Genomic DNA, 22,141 nt, shown 5'->3' on the forward strand with positions numbered 1-22,141 from the left:
AGTCAAACCTGCACAGCAGTACCACTTACAACTGATGAAGTCTGATCTATGTGGACAGGTTGCTGCCATTCTATTGTGGACTGTACTTAATGTAACAATGAAGGAAATATATTTGTCAACCATATACAAGATACCGGTAAGCAACACAGTTTTCGATATCCAAATACATGTAGCACAGATTTTTTTTTTCCTTCTGCAATTATTGCTGTAAACCATTATCATAAGCTTCGTCTATGCTTACATTTACAGCTAAAGTTAAGAAGCAAGGTGAAATTCAACATGTACATACTATAGATGTAGTCAGATACCACAATCTGATATCACAATAATTGTAACAAAACAATACCTGGTCACGTGATGGGTGGCTGTTCAAGAAGAACTCAGTGCGGATGGTGTCGCTGTACTGTACCAGCCCAACACGAGTGGTAGCAGACGAGATGTTGAAGTTCACGACCACATTCTGCGTGAACTGCTTCACCAGCTCAAAGTTGGGCTGTGTTACACTACCAGAACCGTCCAACAGGAATACCATGTCCACTGGGGTGAAATTCACACAAACTGAGGAAAAACAAAAAGAAAGTTGATTTTGTGAGACAATGCACCTGCCAAATTAGTCACAGCATACATGTATAAGCCATTAAACAGTGGATACAAAAAAGGTATTTGTCTACCAGGAAAAGAATTACCAAGCCTGGCCTTCAATTATGTAAATTATGTGGGTCATGTTATTCATATACACACTTGAGGGGGAGCAAAAGAGATGCTCATCCATCGTGAACAATGGGACAACTAAGAAGTTATTGTTATCTGGTACACATATAGTCATACATAAAGGAAATTATTTCTATATTGGGTAGGAGACAAAAGTTTGGTGACAAAAGAATTAAGCACACCTGGATCTGGCATTGGAGTTGTTGGGGCTGGGGTGGTGGTTGGCACTAAAAAGAATAAGGACAACATTCAATGGTTTATTTCTGACATATATCACTGTCACACCAATTTTCTTACAGAGATGTTCTCACTTTAGATTTATATGACATTTCTGTTGTTTGTGGCTATCATTTTCATTCAGGATATTTTACAGTCCGGTCTTACACAGCTTGTACTCAATGTACAACAGTTCTGTGTGATGCCTAAAGGCAGCTAACCGATTAAGCAAAACAATTAAAACTTACGCAGACAGATAGGAACTGGGTCGCTCCACTGTCCATTCCCCAGACAGGTGGTGGATGACGCCCCCTGGAGGAGGAAGCCATCATTGCAGCCGTAGGTCACAACGCTCCCTTCAAAGTAGCCGCCTCGGTGGAAGCCATTGACAGGGGTGCCTGGTTCCCCACAGTAGGTCACTAGGCAAAACAAGAATTGTACAAAGACTGTTTTATTAGGTTCCAGACATATGCTACTTTGTAGGTTGTACTACATAATGCTTTGCAGCAGGTTGTAAAACAAATGCTACTTTCGAATGACACCCACAATGTGTTACTTACAATGCAATTCTACCTAAAAAAATACCTGAACAAATGTGCACTGCATTTGTTCTTGCAAAATATGTAGAAAAATCAAGGAATTGTGGCCTGTCCTTGGTGCTGAAAAGGCCATTATTTGCATTCCTTGTAAAATGTTGTATTTTTTTTTTCCTCCAAACATGTGTAAATGCCAGTAATGCACAAAATTAACCTACAATGGTTCACATTGTAAGTTTAGTTCATGTTGACAGGAAAATTTGGCATAAACTTTACTATCAATTTCACTACTTACAGTTGCAGGCGATCTCTGCCACTTGTAGCTGAGCAGCGAGCAAGTCTGAGAAGTCCGTCACCTGAAGTATATACTCTGGGACGCCGGTAATCTGCAGCAGGGTGGTGAAATCAACCTCATTCCCCACACCGACCGCAAAAATCGTGATTCCCTGATCGCGAGCACTCTGTGCAGGCTGCACGACGGAGTCCTGCGACAAACCGTCCGTCACCACGATCATGAAATCGGGGAAGTTTGCGCGGTTTCCGGCAGGGGTGGAGAAAGAGCTGGCTGTTGCGAAGGTTATGGCAGCACCGGTAAGGGTGTTGCCTTGGATGTAATCTATATCTGAGATGGCTTGGAGAACTTGTTGCTTGGTGGAGAAGGAGGACATGAAGAACTCTGTGCGTAAGGTGTCGCTGAACTGTACAACTCCAACCCTGAAAGATAATAAAATTGTGTATAAGATGAAGGCAACAACACATCGAGATCGAAAATTTAGAAACAGTTTCACCCAAGTCTACTCCTTACCCCAAATATTACAAGGTACATACAAAGAGTGAAGTCATGCTAATATCATATCACATTACATAGTTTGAACCATGGCATGGACCAAATCAATATGGATCTTACGTTTTCATCCTGCAACATTTTTCTCACACCCAAAAGGATGAAAGATCAATTTCAGCAAAGCTTTTTCAGAGAAAAGTAGCATTTAACAAACCTTGTTTCAGTTGTGGAGATCTGGAACTCGCTGACCACTCCGCTGGCAAAGTCCTTGACCAGGTCAAAGTTGACAGCGGTCACACTGCCAGACCCGTCCAGCAGGAAGACCAAGTCCAGCCCACCGAAGGAGAGGTCAGTGCAGACAGGTGCACGTGTGGGGGAGGGGGTGGTGATAGCTGGACAAAGGGAAATACATAGTACAAGCTCATATCAGTTCTGTGATTGAATTAACTGGTACAAAACCCCAATGGGTAGAGTGCATGCTTGGCATTTGGAAGGCTGGAGGTTTAAATCCCTGCCGATTCATATTGAAGACAGTCACTTAGTGCTTGCAAAACAGTATGGCCAAAAGGCTATAAGAAGAGGTGGGCTTGTAATATACAGTGTAAAATAATACTGTAGTCCAAATAGATTTCAACTTCTTCATGATTGACTTAACAATCAGAGAATGTATTAACAATTTCTGGAACATTCTGAAGTTTTATGTCACAAATAGTACAGTGTGTTCTCTTACCAACACAGACAGGAACAGCATTACTCCAGCTTCCATCCCCCTGGCATATCGTTGAGGATGCTCCATTTAGGATGAACCCAGCATTACAGCCAAAAGTCACCACATGGCCCTCAAAATAGGAACCAAGCCTAAAACCGTTCACTGGAACACCAGGGTCTCCACACCATCCAGCTGGGGAGGGGGATAAACATTGACATTATGGGTTAAAAATCTGTGAGTAGGTGTGTGAGTGAAGGAATGAGTGAGTGAGTGAGTGAGTGAGTGAGTGAGTGAGTGAGTGAGTGAGTCAGTCAGTCAGTCAGTCAGTCAGTCAGTCAGTCAGTCAGTCAGTCAGTCAGTCGGTGACTGAGTGAGTGAGTGAGTGAGTGAGTGAGTGAGTGAGTGAGTGAGTGAGTGAGTGAGTGAGTGAGTGAGTCAGTCAGTCAGTCAGTCAGTCAGTCAGTCAGTCAGTCAGTCAGTCAGTCAGTAAGTCAGTAAGTCAGTCAGTCAGTCAGTCAGTGAATGTGTGTGTGAGTGAGCGAGTGAAGGGGAGAGTGAAGGAGTGTGTGAAGGAGAGAGAGAGTGGGTGAGTCAGTCAGTTAAACAATCAGTGTCTAAGTGAGTGAGTCAGTGAGTCGATTCATGATAATGTGTACCAGTCTCAGGCTAGATATGAAATTAACAATGTATGTTGTGTGGCCTTGGTAGCAACTCACATAATCAAATGCACAAGCAGACTTGACTCACCATCACACACCAGTTCCTGCAGATTTTCCCCAACACTGAAGAGTGTGGAGAAATCGGCACTCTGCACCACCCTGTCAGCCTGTCCTGCAATCTGTAGCAGCTCATTGGTGTCCACGCCGTTACCGATACCAACAGCGTACATGGAGATGCCGGCATTACGAGCAGTTTGGGCCGGGCCCACGACGTCGTCAGAGGACTGCCCATCAGTCACCACGATCATGACGTTAGGAACATTGCTTCGGTCGCCGTTGTTGGCACTGAAGCTGTTGACACGGACAAAGTCGATCGCTTGACCGGTGTTTGTTCCACCCTGAAAATTCAAAACATATTTAGAAACGGAACATATTCAATCAGTACGTAACCATGAAGATAAGGACTTTGCACAAACTCAGTCTGTAATCTGTAATACAAGGGCTTAAATGGAAATACTGACTGCATTCTTTTGCAAGTTGCTTAACGGGTCCATGAGAGAAATCTTTCTTTAGCTATCTATCAACTGTGCAGAAACGTCAGTTTAAAAAAAATTCTCATATTCTGACATCCTTCACAATTGTATGACAGGATTCTTAGTAGTATATCATTTCCTTTAAATGATAGACCTACCTGCTGATATTGGATATTTCTGATGGCCAAGTCCACAAGCTCATTAGTATTGAAAGAGTTCAAGTTGATCTCGGAGGTAGGAGAGTCACTGTACTGGACAACTCCGACCCTGGTGTCCGCCAAACTGATGTCAAAATTGTTGGCAAGACGGCGTGTGAACTCCTTCACGATGTCAAAGTTGGCAGTGGTGACGCTTCCAGATCCGTCAAGCAGGAACACCAGGTCCAGCTCAATGTTCCTGTTGTAGCAAGGAGAATCTGGAAATACAGGCAGGGACAAATATTACATCAGATTCCATAGGAGTCATCTGGAAGAAATGCTTGCTACAGTGCAGAAGACAAATTTTCATGTCAGCATTGATAAAATAAGATGAATAAGATTTTCATTGAAATACAACAAATGGCTGCAGACCCACTTGTCTATCTGTTCAATTGTGCAAATGTTGTGTATTAGAACTGGATTATTCGTGCTGTATTGATGCTGAACATATGATTACTGTCAAATTACCATGGCAGTCGGCATTAATATCAGACTAAAGCAGCATCAAAACATTAAGAATGGGCATCAACACATGTACACAGCAATTTTGCTGAAGGTTGCTTGTAGCAGTTGTTTCCCACACTGCCTTCCATTGCAAATTTTCCAAATTCATGTACTAACATGTAGGCATACAATTTCAAAAAGATTCAAAGCTGTTCTTTAACATACTCGTGAATTGATAACTCACATCTCTGGCAGACGTCTCCTTCGTACATGGGTGGACAGGTGCAGCTGCTGGTGAAGGCCACAGCCTGGCAGGTGCCTCCGTTCAGGCAAGGGTTAGGGTCACACACATCTGTAGTGGGGGAAGGATAAAGCTTTTAAATCTTTCATGTTATGTAAAACATCTAATGCCAATTATAATCATTGAATCTACAGTCAAAACTGGCAGGTGCCTCCATTCAGGCAAGGGTTAGGGTCACACACATCTGTAGTGTTAGGTGAAGATAAAGATTTTTAATTTTTCACGATATTTGGTGGTGTCACCTCTCCAAGGATGAACTGAACTGAACTGAAAACATGGAAAGTTTATCTACTTTCTGAAGGAAAGCCTGACCCTGGCAAAGGAAAGACAAGCCTGGAGGCAGCTCTGACCTTGAGGTCAAGGGACTAGGTACTAGGTAGGGTAATTTTCATAATCGTAGCATCTACAGTCAAAACTGCGAAAGAAAATAACCCAGGAGACAGATAAAATCTGGTCTATATGGTCACTATATAATATAGGTAAGATTCCTGATGCTTGTTTCAATGGGAAATTATCTATAGCCACCAAAAACTATTAAAAAAATAAAACCACTGCAAAGGTATATGAATTTACAGTAATGATGGAAAAAGTGTTGCTGCAGAACTTACCAGTACAGACAGGGGGCACTGCAGACCAGGTACAGTCAGCCTGACAGACCGCAGAGCTTGCACCCTGAAGCAAGTACCCATCATTACAGCCAAACGTAACTGTGCTGCCTCCAAAGAACCCTCCACGTGTGTACCCGTTGACTGGTGCACCGGGGTTCCCACAGTAGCAAGCTACATTTTTAGGAAAAATATAACAAATGTCTCACTAACAAAAATCATATCTCAACAGTCATAATCTAAAAAAAGGAAATTTTAGATTGCTGATTATTGAAATAATATATGCAGTAATGACATAATTCTAGACTAAGTATAGATGGGCAATAAACTACACACATGAAAAGTTTGTTCTGTAATTGTATACAATCTTGCTCTTTATGAATTAAAATCAAATAAAAAATAGATTTAAAACAAAGGATTGACCTTTACCCATAATGACATATAATAAACAAGCACAACAGCATGCATGTACTTTTTAAATGTTTGTCAATGAGTTAATTTGTGAAGTAAACACTCATTCTGTCAATAAGTGCCACCATGTTGGTTTGTGATGTCACAGTTCAGCCATCTTGGAACCATCTATCAATCAATCAAGTAATCATAGATTAAGATAAGTGTAAGTGTTGTACCTGTGCAGATGTCCTGCGGCAGTGTCTGGGAGAGAGTCACCAGGCTGGAGAAGTCGCTGACTTGACTCACTCTGGAGGTCAACCCTGCTATCTGTTCCAGAGTGTTAAAGTCAATGTCACTACCGACACCGACGGCGTAAATCGTGACTCCCTGGGCCCTGGCAGTGGCCGCAGGACCGGAGACGTCGTCTGTAGACAACCCGTCGGTGATCACAACAAGAAGGTCGGGGTAACCATCGCGTTCGCCAGAGATGGACGTGAAGACGCTCTGCATGACGAAGTCTATGGCGAATCCAGTGAAGGTCCCTCCAGTTAGGTAGCTGATGTTGTCAATGGCATTGTAGACCTGTAAGATTGTACAACATGTGTCAATACTGGGTTTTGATGTGACAATGTACACCAAGTCATATCTTCACATATGATATTACATAATCATAGATTTCTTTATCATATTCTTCGTATTCAGACCAATTGGGAATGATTGAATTGTCATATCAAACATTCTTACTGTCATTACAAAACTTAAAACATTACTAGTAACATGAAATCAACTGCAGTGTTAAAAAGGCTGCTTTCAATGAAAGTCAATTATGAGAATTAAAAGTGTCTTGCTTGTCTAGTTTCATCACAGTTATGGGTCATTATTTGTGGACAGAACATACAACTAAAAACAATGTTACCATGGTTATCGAAATATCTATGGAGTAATGTATTCCCCTTATTCTACTGTATTAAACGATGTATAAAGATAAAGAAGCAAATGTTATCAAAGAAATGCAGATGCGACTTGAACCAAACACTTAAGACAACACTGGACATTACATAATGGTTTAAAAATAGCAAAATTGGAGCTTTACCTCATTTTTGGTAGAGAATGCGTTCAGAGAAAACTCAGTGCTGAACTGGTCACTGTACTGCACCACGGCAACCCTCGTAGCAGTCTCGGAGATGTCAAAGTTTTGTACGACATTCTTGGTGAAGGTTTTGACCAGGTCAAAGTTGACGGAACCCACACTGCCGGAGCCATCCAACAGGAAGACGAGGTCCGTACCGTTAAAGAGCGGAAAGTCGTTACAGGCTGGGGCCTGGGTGGGTGCTGGTGTGGTGATCGCTGTAGAATTCATGTACAGTTAATGCAACAATTCTTTAAAACTATGTAAATATTTTTTGAGATAGCAAACAAATAAACAGCAGATTCTAAAGGAAGTGCAAATAGAAACACAATAACTAATTGTATTAAAATTATGTTTTATTCACAGTGAAATTCAAGACAGTACAATTAAATACTGGATACTGTTACTTCTATACTACTATTTTATGCCAAAGGTACTAGTACATACCTGCTTTACACATGCAGATTAATATCATTTAGTAACACAGATTGTTAATACAAATCTAGAATATCAATAATCTAGTTCATAAAAAAATAAGCCAAAATTGAATTGATAGGATGACAGAATTTTGTAAGAATGAAAGAAAAATGAACTGCTTACATGCAGAGATTACTATAATTTACTCAACATCCCCATGGTATTTCTACAAAATTACAAAAGGTGACAAACAAAACATCATTCACAATTACGAATTGCTCTTACCGATACAAACAGGCAGAGGGTTGCTCCAGGACCCGTCGGACTGACATTGGGTGTTGTCAGTCCCAGAGAGAAGGAAACCAAAGTTACAGCCAAAGGTGACAGTGTTTCCCTCGAAGTAGGTTCCCTGCTGGAAACCGTTAGCTGGGGTGCCAGGGTCGCCACAGAAGGCCGCTGTTCAGGAGAAAAAACAATCATGTTTCTTACACAGTTACTTGTGTAACTTTCTTTACTGTTAGCTTGCTCATCTTATTCCCCAAATGTCTGACCTACATTGACAAATCATGGCTTAGCTTAGCATGTCACACTGTAAATGTAAGGGATAAGGGGATAATGCATCTGCAAAGCACAGAATCATAGATTAAGTACAGATTAATTTCTTTAAGTGTTAAATTTGTATAACCATGTGCTGCAGTATGCTATCTGAAGTGCATCTCGTACCTTGACAGATGGTCTCATGAAGAGGTTGTCTGATTGCGCTCAGGTCACTGAAGTCGTTGGCCCGCAGTACACGCGAGAACGACCCTGCTGTGGACGTCAGCTCGGCAAAACTGACGCTGTTTGTCACTCCCACTGTGTAGATGGTGATTCCTGTACACGTGTAGGTGCATTGTGTGATGGTTAAAAAGTGGAGAATTTATGGGTATGACAAGAAAATAAGAATCCCAATCTGTTAACTTCTTCACCTACAAGCATGAGATTCAGCTAGTCTTAAATCAGACTGTATGTACCAAATGTGTACTATCATACTTCATGCCCATTAGTATGGGACTGTAAATGGACTACTTGCAATCTTAGCAGTGAGAAACTGCCACGATTCAAATCAAATGAATGTAAAGAGTGCTTTAAAAACTTCAGAACAAAAAGCTATGCAAAAACTCGTACAAACACCTGTAACTAAATCTTAAAACATCCTTAAACAGTCTTTGCAAGACAAACGTCTGGTGTCCAAATATGACTTTGTTCGAGGGCACTTGTAATTTTTATCCCACCTTCTTTTTCAGCTGTCTCTTGTGCACTGGCCACGTCATCTGTCGAAGCAGAGGACGTGACGACAACCAGCAGATCAGGCACGCTGGTGCGGTCACCGTTCCCGCGTGTGTACGAGTTCTGACGGACAAAGTCAATGGCTGCTCCAGTAGTCACATTACCCTGGATGAAAATGTTGACAGGGACTTCCATAAACATCTTGAATATGTATACATGCAGATCTTGCAACAACAAGAAACCAGGGACCTAAACGAGGATGAATGTAGACTGTAGGTGAACTTGCTTGTGCCAAATGGGGAGTTACTCCCACAGTACATGTACAATGTAAGTCCACTCTATGTTGCCATGTCTGAGGCCTGTTGGTGTTAGTTTTGGTAGACCATTATCTGGAGTAATTGGGTTCAAATTATCTTGATATTTTAGCTGGCTATTCTTATGGTCGTCCTTTAGTTACATGGTTAGGCAACGAAAAAATAGCCTATGGATTTAACTTTGAAGCCACCAGAAAACAGTTCTGACCAATCTTGACCTCTAAACCTACCACTTGATTGTCGGTGTAGACTATATTCTGAATCCCAGCCAGGGTCTGCTCCTTGGTAGCAAAGGTGTCCATGTCAAAATCCTTGGTCTGGGCGTCGGCAAACTGCACGGCACCGACCCTGGTGTCTGACAGACCCACGCTGAAGGTGTTGGTGAAGTCGTACATGAATTCCTTCACAAGCTCGAAGTTGGCAGGTCCAACGGAGGAAGACTTGTCCACCAGGAACACAAGGTCAAACTCCACCGAGCGGTTCAAGCAGGGGGTGTCTGGGGGTGATACAGACAGTAAATTAGTCCAAATGGAAACCCCCTTACGTAATGGAGCAGTCCATAATATAAACACCAAGCATCAAAACACAGTAGACTTAAGTTTTTGTTTATTATAGTTGACAAGACTATGAAAGAGTGCATCTAAAGCTGGATCTGGATCTGTATAGCCTGGGTATAATGGCACTTTGGCATAACACATCAATTTGCAGGCAGGCATTCAGAATGGAAAGTTACTTATAAATACTCTGAATGACTTGTCACACGTTACCTTGCACCTTAACATGTCTTGTTCAAAGCTACATGTACATTGTATCTAATGAACATACTCCCACAGTTCTTGGTGGCAATGAGTACCACTCTGTGATAACATCGCCTTAAATTTGATCAACTATACTTGTACATAGCAAAATTTCTTTAAAATCTGTACCAAGAGGGTTCAATTTTTGAATAGGAGAGATATTTTGAAAACCAATCTTACAGAATTGGCAAAGTTCTCCCTCGTAGTTGGGTGGGCAGATACAGACGAAGGATGATCCCTGGACGGAACATGCAGCTCTGTGGAAGCAGGGGTTGGGGTCACACCGGTCTGGGGAGAGAATCAAATGTATATAGATTATACATGTAGACTTGATGAGAAACAGGATTCCTATTCTAGTGTAAAGAAATTCAATTTTGATCCAAGAAGTCTGTCTATATGTGTGTGATAAAAATAAAGTCCATCAACATGCATGCCATTGGGCTCCCAAATACATATAATGAGTGGGATTTTGAGCCAATGACAGTCGAGTTGCATACACTGCTTTGGATTTACTGTCAATTAGATAGCCTACTATAGCCTAGATACTGTCTAGTATCATCAAACAGAAGATTTTACTGAGTCATGGTGTCTGGAATCTGTTTCTCTTTCAACATGTTCCACCAACAACATTTAGTAGTTCCAGATCTAGAGGTGTACTGTATCTTAAGTTATCATACAGTAGTGTGATGCTTTAAGCTAACTAAGGAATTTTTTTTTTTAAACAAGAAGACTGTACTAACCAAGACAAACAGGCACAGGGTCGCTCCACTGGCCTGTACCTAAGCAGCTGGTATTCGAGGACCCCTGGAGGAGGTATCCATCATTGCAACCAAACGTCACCACGCTGTCCACGAAGAACGTACCACGTCGGTACCCGTTGGTGGGGGCGCCAGGGTCTCCACAGTAGGCAGCTTTAGGTGGGAACAAAAATGATTACAGCCAATATCTTATTAATAAACACACTCACAAAAATAAACATCGTAAAAAGCTATTTCTTCTTGCGCAATTTCCTACTTCAGCTGGGAAGAAGACTAGGAAGCTGATTAATCAAAATGACAACATACAAGTAGGGAGGTGCATCATACTCTTTCAATGTATATCAGAATTCATCTTCAACCATTACAATAATAAAAAATACAGTTATCATTTGAAAATAGACAAAACCATTGAGTAATGTCTGATACCATATATAGCTAACAACTAGCTAGGAAAAAGCAATGATTCCTCTTCCCAAAATCAAGATCTTGCTACAATTATGATAAAATCTTCTGATTCAGTCTCTTGTTACTGTAAGTTTGGTAACAAAATCTCATGTTCTCCTACCAGCACACAGCACTGTAGGTAAAGTCTGTGCAGCAGTAGTCAGTCCGGTGAAGTCCGACACTTGGAGAACGCGAGAGTTCACCCCTCCTGTCAACTCCAGCAATGAGGCAAAATCAACGTTATTTCCCACGCCAACAGCGTAGATCAGAATGCCCTGGTCAATGGCGGATGCCACAGCACTTGTCACGACATCCTCGGAGTTGCCGTCGGTTACGACAATCAGGATGTCGGGGTAGTTGTCGCGTGTTCCCGCAGAGGTTCTGAAGGCAATCTGTCGTGTAAACTCCACCGCAAACCCAGTGAAGGTTCCACCTGGGGGACATAATGGTGCTCAGTATCAAATTTGTAATCACCACAGGACTGAGGAATTCTTAGGAAAACAATGTCACATTGTTTGAGAAAAGCAAAGGTGCAAGATTGTACAATACCTAGTTTCTTACATTGTGTTTTGTCTGTTACATGCGATAAGAATTAGTAATTTGATTTGCCGTAATATTTATGACAAAGAACATTAGCTTCAGCAAGTACCAAAGTTGAGTCGACTATTCTGAAAAATTGCTAAGACTCAATGACATGTAGAATCATATTTCATCCATTGCAGTGTATTGAGTGAATTTGTGCTGACTTCCAAGTAATAATTAAAACTTTTTGATAGAGTAAATTATGATGCCTTGAATTAGGCAAGAACAAGCTATTATAATGATATCTACTACAATGCACACTTAGCAACTAGTCTAGCAAGTCTAACAGTATCTTAGGATGCAATTACACTGCAAAGTTGTGGTACTAGCGGTACATAATTTGAAGCTTAATTCCCACCTGTCTTGTAGACAACATTGTCCACTGCAGTGTACAACTCATCCCTGGTGTTGAACTCGTTCATGAAGAACTCATTATCTATGGTGTCACTATACTGTAGTAACCCCACCCTGGTTGCAGTAGGAGAGATGGCAAAGTTCCTGATCACCTCCTTTGTGAAGGCCTTCACTAACTGGAAGTTGTCAGTGCCGATACTTCCAGAGCCATCCAGAAGGAACACCAGGTCGGCACCAGGGTAGGCCAGGTTGCTACATACTGGGATGGACAGAAATGAAGGACTGTGAGTACTGAATGATGATGCATTAAACTGGAGCTACCTCTTTCAACCATTAGGTGGCATGGTGGGAAGGAAAATCCTTTACAGTGTGTCTCATCTGCATAAACATTTACTACCTATATGTTGTAGAGCTGAAACATAAGACAACAAAAGTTTAGCATGCTAGAAATTTTACTATACTTTCTGTAATTAACCCTCAAGGACAGACTGCAGACCATTACAAGGTAAGCTCAAAAACTCTTGGTCTTGGAGAAACTAGATGGTATAAACTTCCCCTCCCTTCCATGGACTGTACCACAGTTGAGATGAATACATTAAACATAACTTTAAAAATACCCAATGGTAAAACTCAAGAGAAGAATTGTCCAGTACCTGGAGCAGCGGTAGGTGCAGGAGTAGTAGTAGCCACACATGTAGGTACAGCGTTGGTCCAGGCCCCGTTACCCTGACACACGGAACTCACGGCACCCACCAGCTGGTATCCCAGGTTACATCCCCAGGTCACCAAGTCGTTCTCAAAGTACGTCCCAACTTGGAAACCGTTGGTGGGTGTGCCGGGGTCACCACAGTACACAGCTGTGAGGAAAATAAGATTTTGTTTATTAAGAAATATCTATTTCCCGAGCACAGTGATGGATAAAGAAAAATGAATTAACCTTTCATTACATGAGTTTTAAAAATTTGGTCAACAATCTGTGTGTGTGTGTGTGTGTGAGAGAGTGTGCTGTGTGGAATCATGACTCTGCATTGCTTTCATCAGCCAAGACTTATGAGCCTCTATACAGTTTGCTATCAATAATAGAAGGTCAAAAGACGATTATAAGGGTAAAAAACAACTCACATACATGTATGTAGGTCTGACTCTGAATGAAAAATATATGTTTCAATATCAATGACCATGCCAATGTCAAAGTCAATTACTCACCATCACACACGTTCTCCTGCAGTGTCCCTAAGACAGTTGTCAGGTCCGTGAAGTCTACTGCCTGCAACACTCGCCCCGGCCTTCCAGCCGTCATCTGCACAAGATTGGCCTGATCTACGTTGCTTCCGATACCAACAGCGTACGTCGTGATTCCCGCGTTGTTTGCGGAGATGGCTGGTCCACTCACATCGTCATTAGGGTTCCCATCGGTGATCACGATCAGGATGTTTGGGACATCATCGCGGTCTCCATTCACTGACGTGAACTCGTTGTTGCGTACAAAGTCAATGGCAGCACCAGTAAAGGTTGATCCGCCGTTATAGTCAATCTTACTGATAGCGTCGAGCACAGCAGCTTTGTCTGTGAAGGTGTTGAGACTGAACTCGGTGCCTGGGAAGTTGCTGTACTGCACCACACCCACCCTGGTGCCGTTAGGGGAGATGTCAAAGTTGTTGGCCATCCGCTCGGTGAAGGACTTGACGAGCTTGAAGTTGTCAGTACCAATGCTGCCGGACTCATCCAACAGGAAGATAAGGTCAAATTCTGGGTTACGGACCAGGCAGGGGGTATCTGGAAAAAGTTGTAGAAAAGAAGTCCATAGTGTTGATTATTTCCTGTTTTTGCACACATTGACACAGCAAGAAATGTTCAGTGCAAAATTGTTTTGCTGCCTGCCTGCAGCATGGGTAATTTTTGCACACACAAAAACGTAATTGTTACACCTACATGTACACGAAACCTTTTCATATTATCTACCTCTAATTTCTGTTTAAAGCTGTCAAATAAAAAAGCAATTATACAGTACTTGAAGGCAACCAGGGCTCCTATTGTAAGTAAACTACTACAAAATGTAGTATCTAGGATGGCACTCAGGTTACCATTCTAACATAATATGCAGGGAAAACAAAATCTTAAACATGTTTATTGTGAGCCGATAAGACTCCATGTTCTCTGTATGCATCAAGTGCTAATAACTCACAATATTGGCAGTTCTCCCCCTGGTAGTTACTGGTACAGGCACAGGTGTAGGAGTTCCCAGATGCCAGGCACACACCATTGTTCAGGCAGGGGTTGGGGTTACAGGGAGCTGGAAAAAAATGGGGATATGTTTGAAAAGTGCTCACCAAGAAATTGTCAGAACAACACAATACAACCTCAATAGGTCTGTAATGTTGGTTCAATAAACATTGAATTGAACTGAATTGACTATTCTGATGAAAAGTAAAAAAAATATTGAGATGGACTTACTTATGCAGGTAGGAAGTGGATGGCTCCATGTGCCATCCCCCCTACAGGTGGCATTGGTAGAGCCCACCAGGAGATAACCGTCATTGCATCCGAAGGTGATGGTGGTTCCCTCGAAGAATGATCCACGCCGATAACCGTTAACCGGAGCACCAGGATCACCACAGTAAGCCACTGTAAGTTAGGAGACAAAATTGATGTGTCCAATGTGACAAAAATGAATCATCATGACAACTCATTAAGAAAAACGTTATCAACTCTCCTTGGTAAAGGACTCACTCAACTCATGTGAAAATGAGCGCCTATAGCTTTGGTTAGGGATATCATTTTGGCTGAGATGTAACTGTTCACTCGGTCCTGTGTTTGAGGAGAACATCTTCTTAAGCATGTTAAAGAACACAATGCATGTACTGAAAAGCCTTAACATTGAGGGATGCTTCTTACCATGAGTTGAATGAACCCTTCAATACCATTTTACCCAGCTTGGTTTTATTGTACGAAATGGTGTGTTATGCCTCAATGTGGTGAAACAGTTCTGCAAAACAGACAAAGCCTTCTCACAAATTATCACTAACCAACAAATCCTTGAGTAAAAGGTAAAGAACTTACATCCACAGAGGGTGGACTGGATGGTGTCAGCAGACTGGGCCAGTTGGACAAAGTCGTTCAGTTGCAGCACCCTGTCAGTGTATCCAGCGATGTCCTGCAACTCTGACAGACCTACACCGGTCCCCACTCCCACTGCAAACATCGTCACACCCTGCTCCCTGGCAACACAAATGGCATTTTGTTTTAAATTTTTGAATGTCCTTTCCCAAGATGTTTCTGTTGGACAACATTGCATGTAGGGTGCTTGCATGTGCGTCACAGTCACTGGAACTCCCATATTCAAACATCCTACATAATGTGTGTGTCATAGTCATTTGTGTGCAAACTCTATCTAAGCAAATTGCAAATAGAAAAAAATAACTATAAAGAAATTATGATGTAATTGATAGAGAGACTGATCAGGTTTCTGAAGAAACTTTAAACAGCACAATTTATTCAGACTGAAGGACATTTGCGAGAGAAACTTGTATCACAATATCAAGAAGTATTTACCTTGCAGTGGCAGCAGAGGATGTCACAGAATCAGCTGATTGACCGTCGGTTACAACAACCATAATGTCTGGCTTGTCATCGCGGGCACCGTTGAAACTCGAGAAGGCACTCTGGCGAACAAACTCGATGGCAAAACCAGTGAAGGTTGAGTCACCTGTTCACATAAAACAAATCAAGAGCTATAATGGACCAAGATTATATAGATACAGATAATGAAGATTAAAACATGACATCTTTATTGTTAAACTTTTACAAATGTATGTTCTTTCCTAACTTTCAGCAACCCTATATGAGACATATTTCTTTTTGTATCACACTCAAGGCCATCAAATTTCATTCGTTCAACTCCCTTCTTTCTTCCATTTAAGATTGATAAATAATTTCTTGGCAAAAAAATTCAAGATAAAACTATAGATAAGATGCTATGTTATCAATGTCAAAGTGGTTTTCTGTTTTCTGGACTGAAGAACAATTACACAGTGGGTAGATTTTGTAAATGGTTAGACATTTCAGATAGTCCTTCCAGTTGTTTGATTAACTTTTATCAATGTTTGTATTTTTTTACCAATTACCTGGATGTCTAACATTCATCAATGTATGAAGTACAACTAGTACATATTTGTACCTAGATCAAATTCAAAATAAATAGATGTAGATGTACCATTCATGTAGGTGATCTGCTCAATAGCATTTGACAGTGTGTCCACATCTGAGTTTGTGTTCAGGTTGAACTCAACCTGAGGTGTACTGCTGTACTGGGCCACTGCAACTCTGCAGACAACAAAAATATTCTTTTCAGAAAAACAACAACTTGAAAACATGCTTAGGGATTGCTTCAATTCCCAAGGATACCCAATCATCATCATCATCGGTCGGCTGCTGAGCAGTCGATCACAAGCCTTGTCCACTTCTGTCTGTCCGCACTACATAAGTATTGAAATGTAAAGGGTAAGAGTAGCTAGAGATCTTTTGTATCAAGCATCCGATTGCCTGGATGTCATTTGTCATCAACATAATTCCCTAGGAAATGCATGGTAGAAACGTTCTAAAGGCTTTTGAAGATACAGTGGAATCCGCTTTATTGTATCGCCTATTTGTCTGGGCATTTTATCCAATTATCCGGCCTATTCTAGAGTCCGAAGTTGGCTATATGACCAGCTTTAGCGGCATTGGTTGGGGAGGGGTGTAGTTTTGAAAACCAATTACGCAAACATAACACACAGACGCTCATAGAGGTTACCACTCTAACGATACGGTACTCCGTTTACAAAACTTTAATCATATGTTCCGATACTGTGCGATTTCTGTGAGATGGTTGATCTAATAAAGAGTTCAAATCAGTGGCTAAATGCACATGTGGAAAAGTACGCTTGACTCGCACAGCCGTGCGTCGGCAATTTGGCGGCATACCAAAACAAAGACGAACATGGCTCCGCTCGTATGCCGGAGAATATGACGTTACTTTCATAATTTTAAGTTAAAACAACGGTATTGGAGAGTGATAAACTCTTCACCTTCTTGTCTACAACTTGTGTCCACAAATTACTCTGAAATTTACGTCTTTCGCGGTGGAAGACGGAAAAAATTCACGTTCAAAACATTTAAAATGGCGGCGCGTGGGTTGAGATATCCCGCCATTCAATGCGCAAGATAGGTCATTGCGAAATCACACCCCTGTTGCATTACGTGCATTGTTGTAAATCTACGCAGCGCAGCCGAAATCAGCTCAATTAATGAGACAGTGGATATGAAAAAACACTTTTTTGTAGGGTAAACCAAGTTTAGACGTTGTCTGAAGGGGAAATATGAACTCAAAAGCGTGTTGACGTTCCCATGACGTTCGCCCATCATGCCTTGCGGCAAGCTAACAAAATGGCGCCTAACTCCAAATGTTCGCACGCTAGCACAGCGCTATCGGCTAGATTTTCTGTGGAATGTAACTTTCTTACGGTCCTTTACATGGCTTTACACCTTTATACATACATTTACTAGTTACCTTTGGACTCATTTTGTGAGTTTTAGGGCATATTTTCCCATTTTTAATTTGTGTGACCTGACGTAATTCTATCCAAAAACCCGAAGTTTGAGACCGTGGGTTATCCAATTCTGCGATGTTCTAAACAATAGAATGAATGGCAAATGTTTTGGGATTTCGTAATTCTATCCGATTACCCGAATTATCCAAAAAGGCGTAATACGAATAATTGGAATCCACTGTACCACAATTCCCTACCAAATGCATGGAATTATTTTCACAGAAAAACATAAACATAACATTATATCAGACAGATGAACAACTTAATAAATACATAGGATAAGCACATAAGATATTTTCTAGATATTTTCAATTCCATGGTAACACAGCTTCACCGCATCTGTCCCTAAGGCGTCGCCAAAAATTATTCAGTTGCCAATCAAGGAACATCATGGGTTTGGTGGTTAATCTCTAAGATCATTGCGTCATCTCAAAAGTGTCTACCATACATTATGATGATTTCTTACCTCGTGCTTCCATCTGATATGTTGAACTTTGCGGCGGTTTGCTGGGTGAAGTCCTTGACCAGTTCGAAGTTGGAGGCGCCGACACTGGCGGATCCGTCCAGCAGAAACACCAGGTCCACACCGCCGAACTGCGTGCATTCCGGCGCCGGGGTGGGCGCAGCTGGTAGGGAAATAATAAGATAACATCTTCAACTTCTTCCTGTTCAAGAAGCAACTGTCACTTTATCCGTGAAGGTCTTATTCTTTGCTTAATTCTTGTCAAGACCGAGGCATAATTTGCAGGCTGTATGCGTGGACACCAGGGAATCTATCTACAGGTCAGAGGTCATGTACAAATTACAGATCCCTGATTAACCACCTAAATTCGGAGATGTTCCGCTTACAGATTGAAGTTCTGTACAACAGTTGAGAGGAAAGGCGTTTCTTGAATCATTTAATTAACTTTGTCGGTCTAATGAATCTTCAAGTTTTACCTGTTCAAGAAAACAACTGTTCACCTTATCCGATGTGGTTATATCCTTGCTTTACCCTTGTAAGACTGAGAAACTGGATGGGCATCAACATGTAGGACAGAGGTCATGTACAACTACAGATCCCTGATTATCCACTTAAATTCGAAGGTGTTCCGCTTACAGATTTGCAACAACCACGGACTTCAGTTGGGAGGAAATCGTTTTATAGATCAGTTGCTGAACTTTGTTGATTCAATGGTGGAAAACAATTGAATGAAAAAATTATTGTAGATGAAACCCTTACTAGTTTATGCTCGCAACTGTGTTGTTACAGTCCTTACTCATTTTAGATATTCGAAAGGATTTGTGACTCTTACAAGTAGTTATAGCTTACTAACCCAAGGTCTCATATCTGAGGAAGAAGCCTCTCCTGACGACATTCCTGTCGGTGAAGAAGTTGAGCCAGGCAACAGGACCGGACACCGTGGTTGTCGGTATGGTGATGTTGCCGCACAGGTTCGTCAGTACCGGGTTGAGCGGATAGGTGTCGCTCGCGCCCACCTCCAGGACATCCTTACACGAGCTGCCGTCCTGATCTTCTACTTCAAAATCTTCGAAAAATAACCGATATCCTGTGGAAAACGATAAAGTTTGGGTTGCGTTGTAGATTAATATCTCGTAAAGTAGTATATATCTGTAAGTTAGCCCATTGGTTCGGAATGTGAACCCATACGCCCCTAATCACAAAAACAAATGCATTACGATGATGATTCAAACAGCAAATTGAATGCAATTGGTTATATAGCAAGCTCATTTCGTTTTATCGTAAGGCATTAAATTCTGGACAAAGGTAAAGGTACATATCTACTTGAGACTGAAATATCTCCGTTTTAAAATTGTTGTTCAGATTTAATGCACGACTAAGTTTATTTCAAAATGACCACAACCGTGGAAGTCCTGCACTTGTTACAAGACCACTTGCATTACTTTTTGACTCACCTTCGTACATGTATCGCATGTTAAGGGAACAATTATGCAAACGATGCTGATTTTGAAATTCACTCAAGGAGGTTAAAGGATTTTTTTACATCTTTACTTCTACGGTAACGACAAATAGGTTACCTGAAGCTCCGGGTACTCTGATAAGGGCCGTACAGTCCAGACGGTTGGTGTAGTCAGCCGGGTAGTTTGGTGATGTGATGTTCCCTGAGGGTGCTGTGTACTCGGGTGTGCTGCATATGTCTGAGGGAAAAGGACGCGTGACACTGAGAACGTGTGTGTATTACGCATCTACGTATATTTTTGCAATAGAAAATTGATTGATATTGGTAGCAGTCAATATGATAACACGGCATCTTTCAAAAAGTTTGATTGCGAAGGGCTATTTGAAAGTCACTCATTTTTCAACACCTTTATTTCCAGTTTTGAATGCATACTTCATCCTGATTGAGCCATTTTCCTCACAAAAGGTCTCCGAGACCTAACTAGTATGTAGATCTTGTTTTGCGTTGAACCTTAGGTACAAAACGCCGGCTTTGCTGTTATCGTGTGATGTTATCACACATGATTAGCCGATCTATTACATACAGGGGATTACACTACTAATGATATCAAAATGGCTAATTGTTATATGAGACCATTGCTGAATAGGTATGTATAAACTTCTACTTATATCCACATTGTGTGATGTACAGTATATAATGATTTCATACCGGTTACATGGTGTCATTTTTTTAATGTCACCCTTCGTCGTCGCAAAATCAAAGCACTAAGCAAAAGTCGAAAGCAAATAAACGTACCCCAATAGAAAGGTTAAAGAATAAAGCAAACCTTTAAAGTGACTCTCTGATTCATGAATAGAAACTATCTATACTTTTATTTTAAAGATGACTCATTGTCGTAACATTTACTATGATTAATGTCCAAAAGTAAGAATAGAATACAGGCTTAGTAAAGTCACGCCAAAGTTATAGAACACAGGACCTTCGCCCCCATCGGTCAGGGAGGCACATACCTGGGATGCACCTTCTGTTTGCCTAACCTATTTCTCATCAAACAAAGAAATTGTTTGTACACTATGTCCAGTGTGGGTGGCACTAGCAGTATTAAGATTGAATTTACATGTTAACTGTCAGTATTCGAGCTTTAAAATGTTTTAGCGTACATGTAGACTACAAAGCGTGTCTGCCAAAAGTAAATAATATCATCAATGAGCAGTGGAAGTATTACCAATGATATCTTTGAAAAAACATATTAAAGCAACTTTAAGATGCTAAAGAGTTGAAAAGTCAGAATTTTCTATTTTTCATAAAACAAATTTCATATTTGGGTATTATTGAAAACATGGCGAGAAAGTAGATGGGATTAAAACTGTTCGTGTAATATGATATCTGCTTGACCAGGATAATGCTATCAACAGGGAGGGGCACTGAACAAACTGAAGAAAGAAGACGCAAAGTGGTCTCGAATAGACATGCTTTAGATCAAATAAGAATGGTGAATGGTTTCTGGATTGCCTATTACATGTTTAAAGACGTGGTATATAGATGGTTTATCATTGCCATAGCGTCCCATTTCAGACAGATGTGGGAACTTTACAATGAATAGGTGGTTACACCCTCTTTGTTAATAGGTTCGGGTTCGCTGGATGTAAATTCGTTACGGTAAACTGTCACAGCTTTGCTTATCTCTTTTGGTACAAAGAACCTGGCTTGTTTTCATTCACATTTCTGTTTGAAGTTTTGCTACGCGAAAACAGTATAATTTGGTACTGGCGTCTCTCTTCTGTCATCAAACCGAAAGAGATCCGATGCCCCATCGTAGTGCTTTTCGTTGTATGTACTTTAAACACCCTAAATAATGCTATAGGGGCAAGATTAACTACCACGCCCAGTCTGAAAACACACAATTGCTGATTTAAGAAAGTTTCTTATCCTTCGGAAAGGCACTTTGATGGGACGGAAGTATTATCTTAAACGCTGTTGTACATAAATTGACATGAGCAATCATGCTTTTTGCTTGATTCTCAGTCTTCGCATATAGTCTAAGGTATCTGTTCCATTCAAAGGATGCAATGATAACACCATTACCACACCCTACCATAACCCCCCCTCCACACTCCCCCACTCAGTTCACCATCTTACGAGAATATTTGCGATACAATGTTTGTCTTCCCTGGGTACATGTTGACCCCTGTGTTCTTTGTTCCCTGGTACGGAACGATTCCCCCTCCCACGCAAAAGATAACACAAATAATCATCTCTTTTCGATGTCTCATCTGTTTTGGCTCCCGCTCTATGGTGATGGTAAAGGTGAATAAATAGATAAACAAGTAAACAAGCAAAGTTAGTATTCTTTGGAATCGCAGCAAACCTCTATTACAAGCTTGACGTTTTCTGCTATAGTCCAATGAATCATGGGTTTTACGTATGAAAAATAAAACTGAAAATGTACCAATCGTCTTTTTGCGAGGTTTTGAAGTGT

The 22,141-nt window shown here is 41.2% G+C and overlaps 1 protein-coding gene across 1 annotated transcript in view; it reads right to left on the reverse strand.

Moving 5' to 3' along the window:
* Window positions 1-22,141, reverse strand: part of LOC118432772 — a 75,998-nt gene that overhangs the window by 47,409 nt on the left and 6,448 nt on the right. Inside the window, exons 2-31 of the mRNA XM_035844392.1 lie at window positions 19,781-19,900; window positions 19,057-19,290; window positions 18,207-18,366; window positions 16,366-16,475; window positions 15,705-15,858; window positions 15,213-15,370; window positions 14,607-14,777; window positions 14,338-14,445; window positions 13,359-13,928; window positions 12,806-13,009; window positions 12,157-12,411; window positions 11,338-11,649; window positions 10,755-10,925; window positions 10,195-10,302; window positions 9,448-9,713; window positions 8,909-9,068; window positions 8,358-8,507; window positions 7,920-8,090; window positions 7,182-7,435; window positions 6,325-6,670; window positions 5,699-5,869; window positions 5,034-5,141; window positions 4,307-4,563; window positions 3,704-4,013; window positions 2,978-3,148; window positions 2,462-2,639; window positions 1,759-2,177; window positions 1,176-1,346; window positions 894-938; window positions 342-558 (exon numbers count right to left, since the gene is read on the reverse strand). Coding sequence (XP_035700285.1) covers window positions 342-558; window positions 894-938; window positions 1,176-1,346; window positions 1,759-2,177; window positions 2,462-2,639; window positions 2,978-3,148; window positions 3,704-4,013; window positions 4,307-4,563; window positions 5,034-5,141; window positions 5,699-5,869; window positions 6,325-6,670; window positions 7,182-7,435; window positions 7,920-8,090; window positions 8,358-8,507; window positions 8,909-9,068; window positions 9,448-9,713; window positions 10,195-10,302; window positions 10,755-10,925; window positions 11,338-11,649; window positions 12,157-12,411; window positions 12,806-13,009; window positions 13,359-13,928; window positions 14,338-14,445; window positions 14,607-14,777; window positions 15,213-15,370; window positions 15,705-15,858; window positions 16,366-16,475; window positions 18,207-18,366; window positions 19,057-19,290; window positions 19,781-19,900 — 6,229 coding nt within the window. The remainder of the gene's footprint in view (window positions 1-341; window positions 559-893; window positions 939-1,175; window positions 1,347-1,758; window positions 2,178-2,461; window positions 2,640-2,977; window positions 3,149-3,703; window positions 4,014-4,306; window positions 4,564-5,033; window positions 5,142-5,698; window positions 5,870-6,324; window positions 6,671-7,181; window positions 7,436-7,919; window positions 8,091-8,357; window positions 8,508-8,908; window positions 9,069-9,447; window positions 9,714-10,194; window positions 10,303-10,754; window positions 10,926-11,337; window positions 11,650-12,156; window positions 12,412-12,805; window positions 13,010-13,358; window positions 13,929-14,337; window positions 14,446-14,606; window positions 14,778-15,212; window positions 15,371-15,704; window positions 15,859-16,365; window positions 16,476-18,206; window positions 18,367-19,056; window positions 19,291-19,780; window positions 19,901-22,141) is intronic.

This window comes from Branchiostoma floridae, chromosome 16, assembly GCF_000003815.2.
Source record: "Branchiostoma floridae strain S238N-H82 chromosome 16, Bfl_VNyyK, whole genome shotgun sequence".
In the NCBI taxonomy this organism is placed as follows: domain Eukaryota; kingdom Metazoa; phylum Chordata; class Leptocardii; order Amphioxiformes; family Branchiostomatidae; genus Branchiostoma; species Branchiostoma floridae.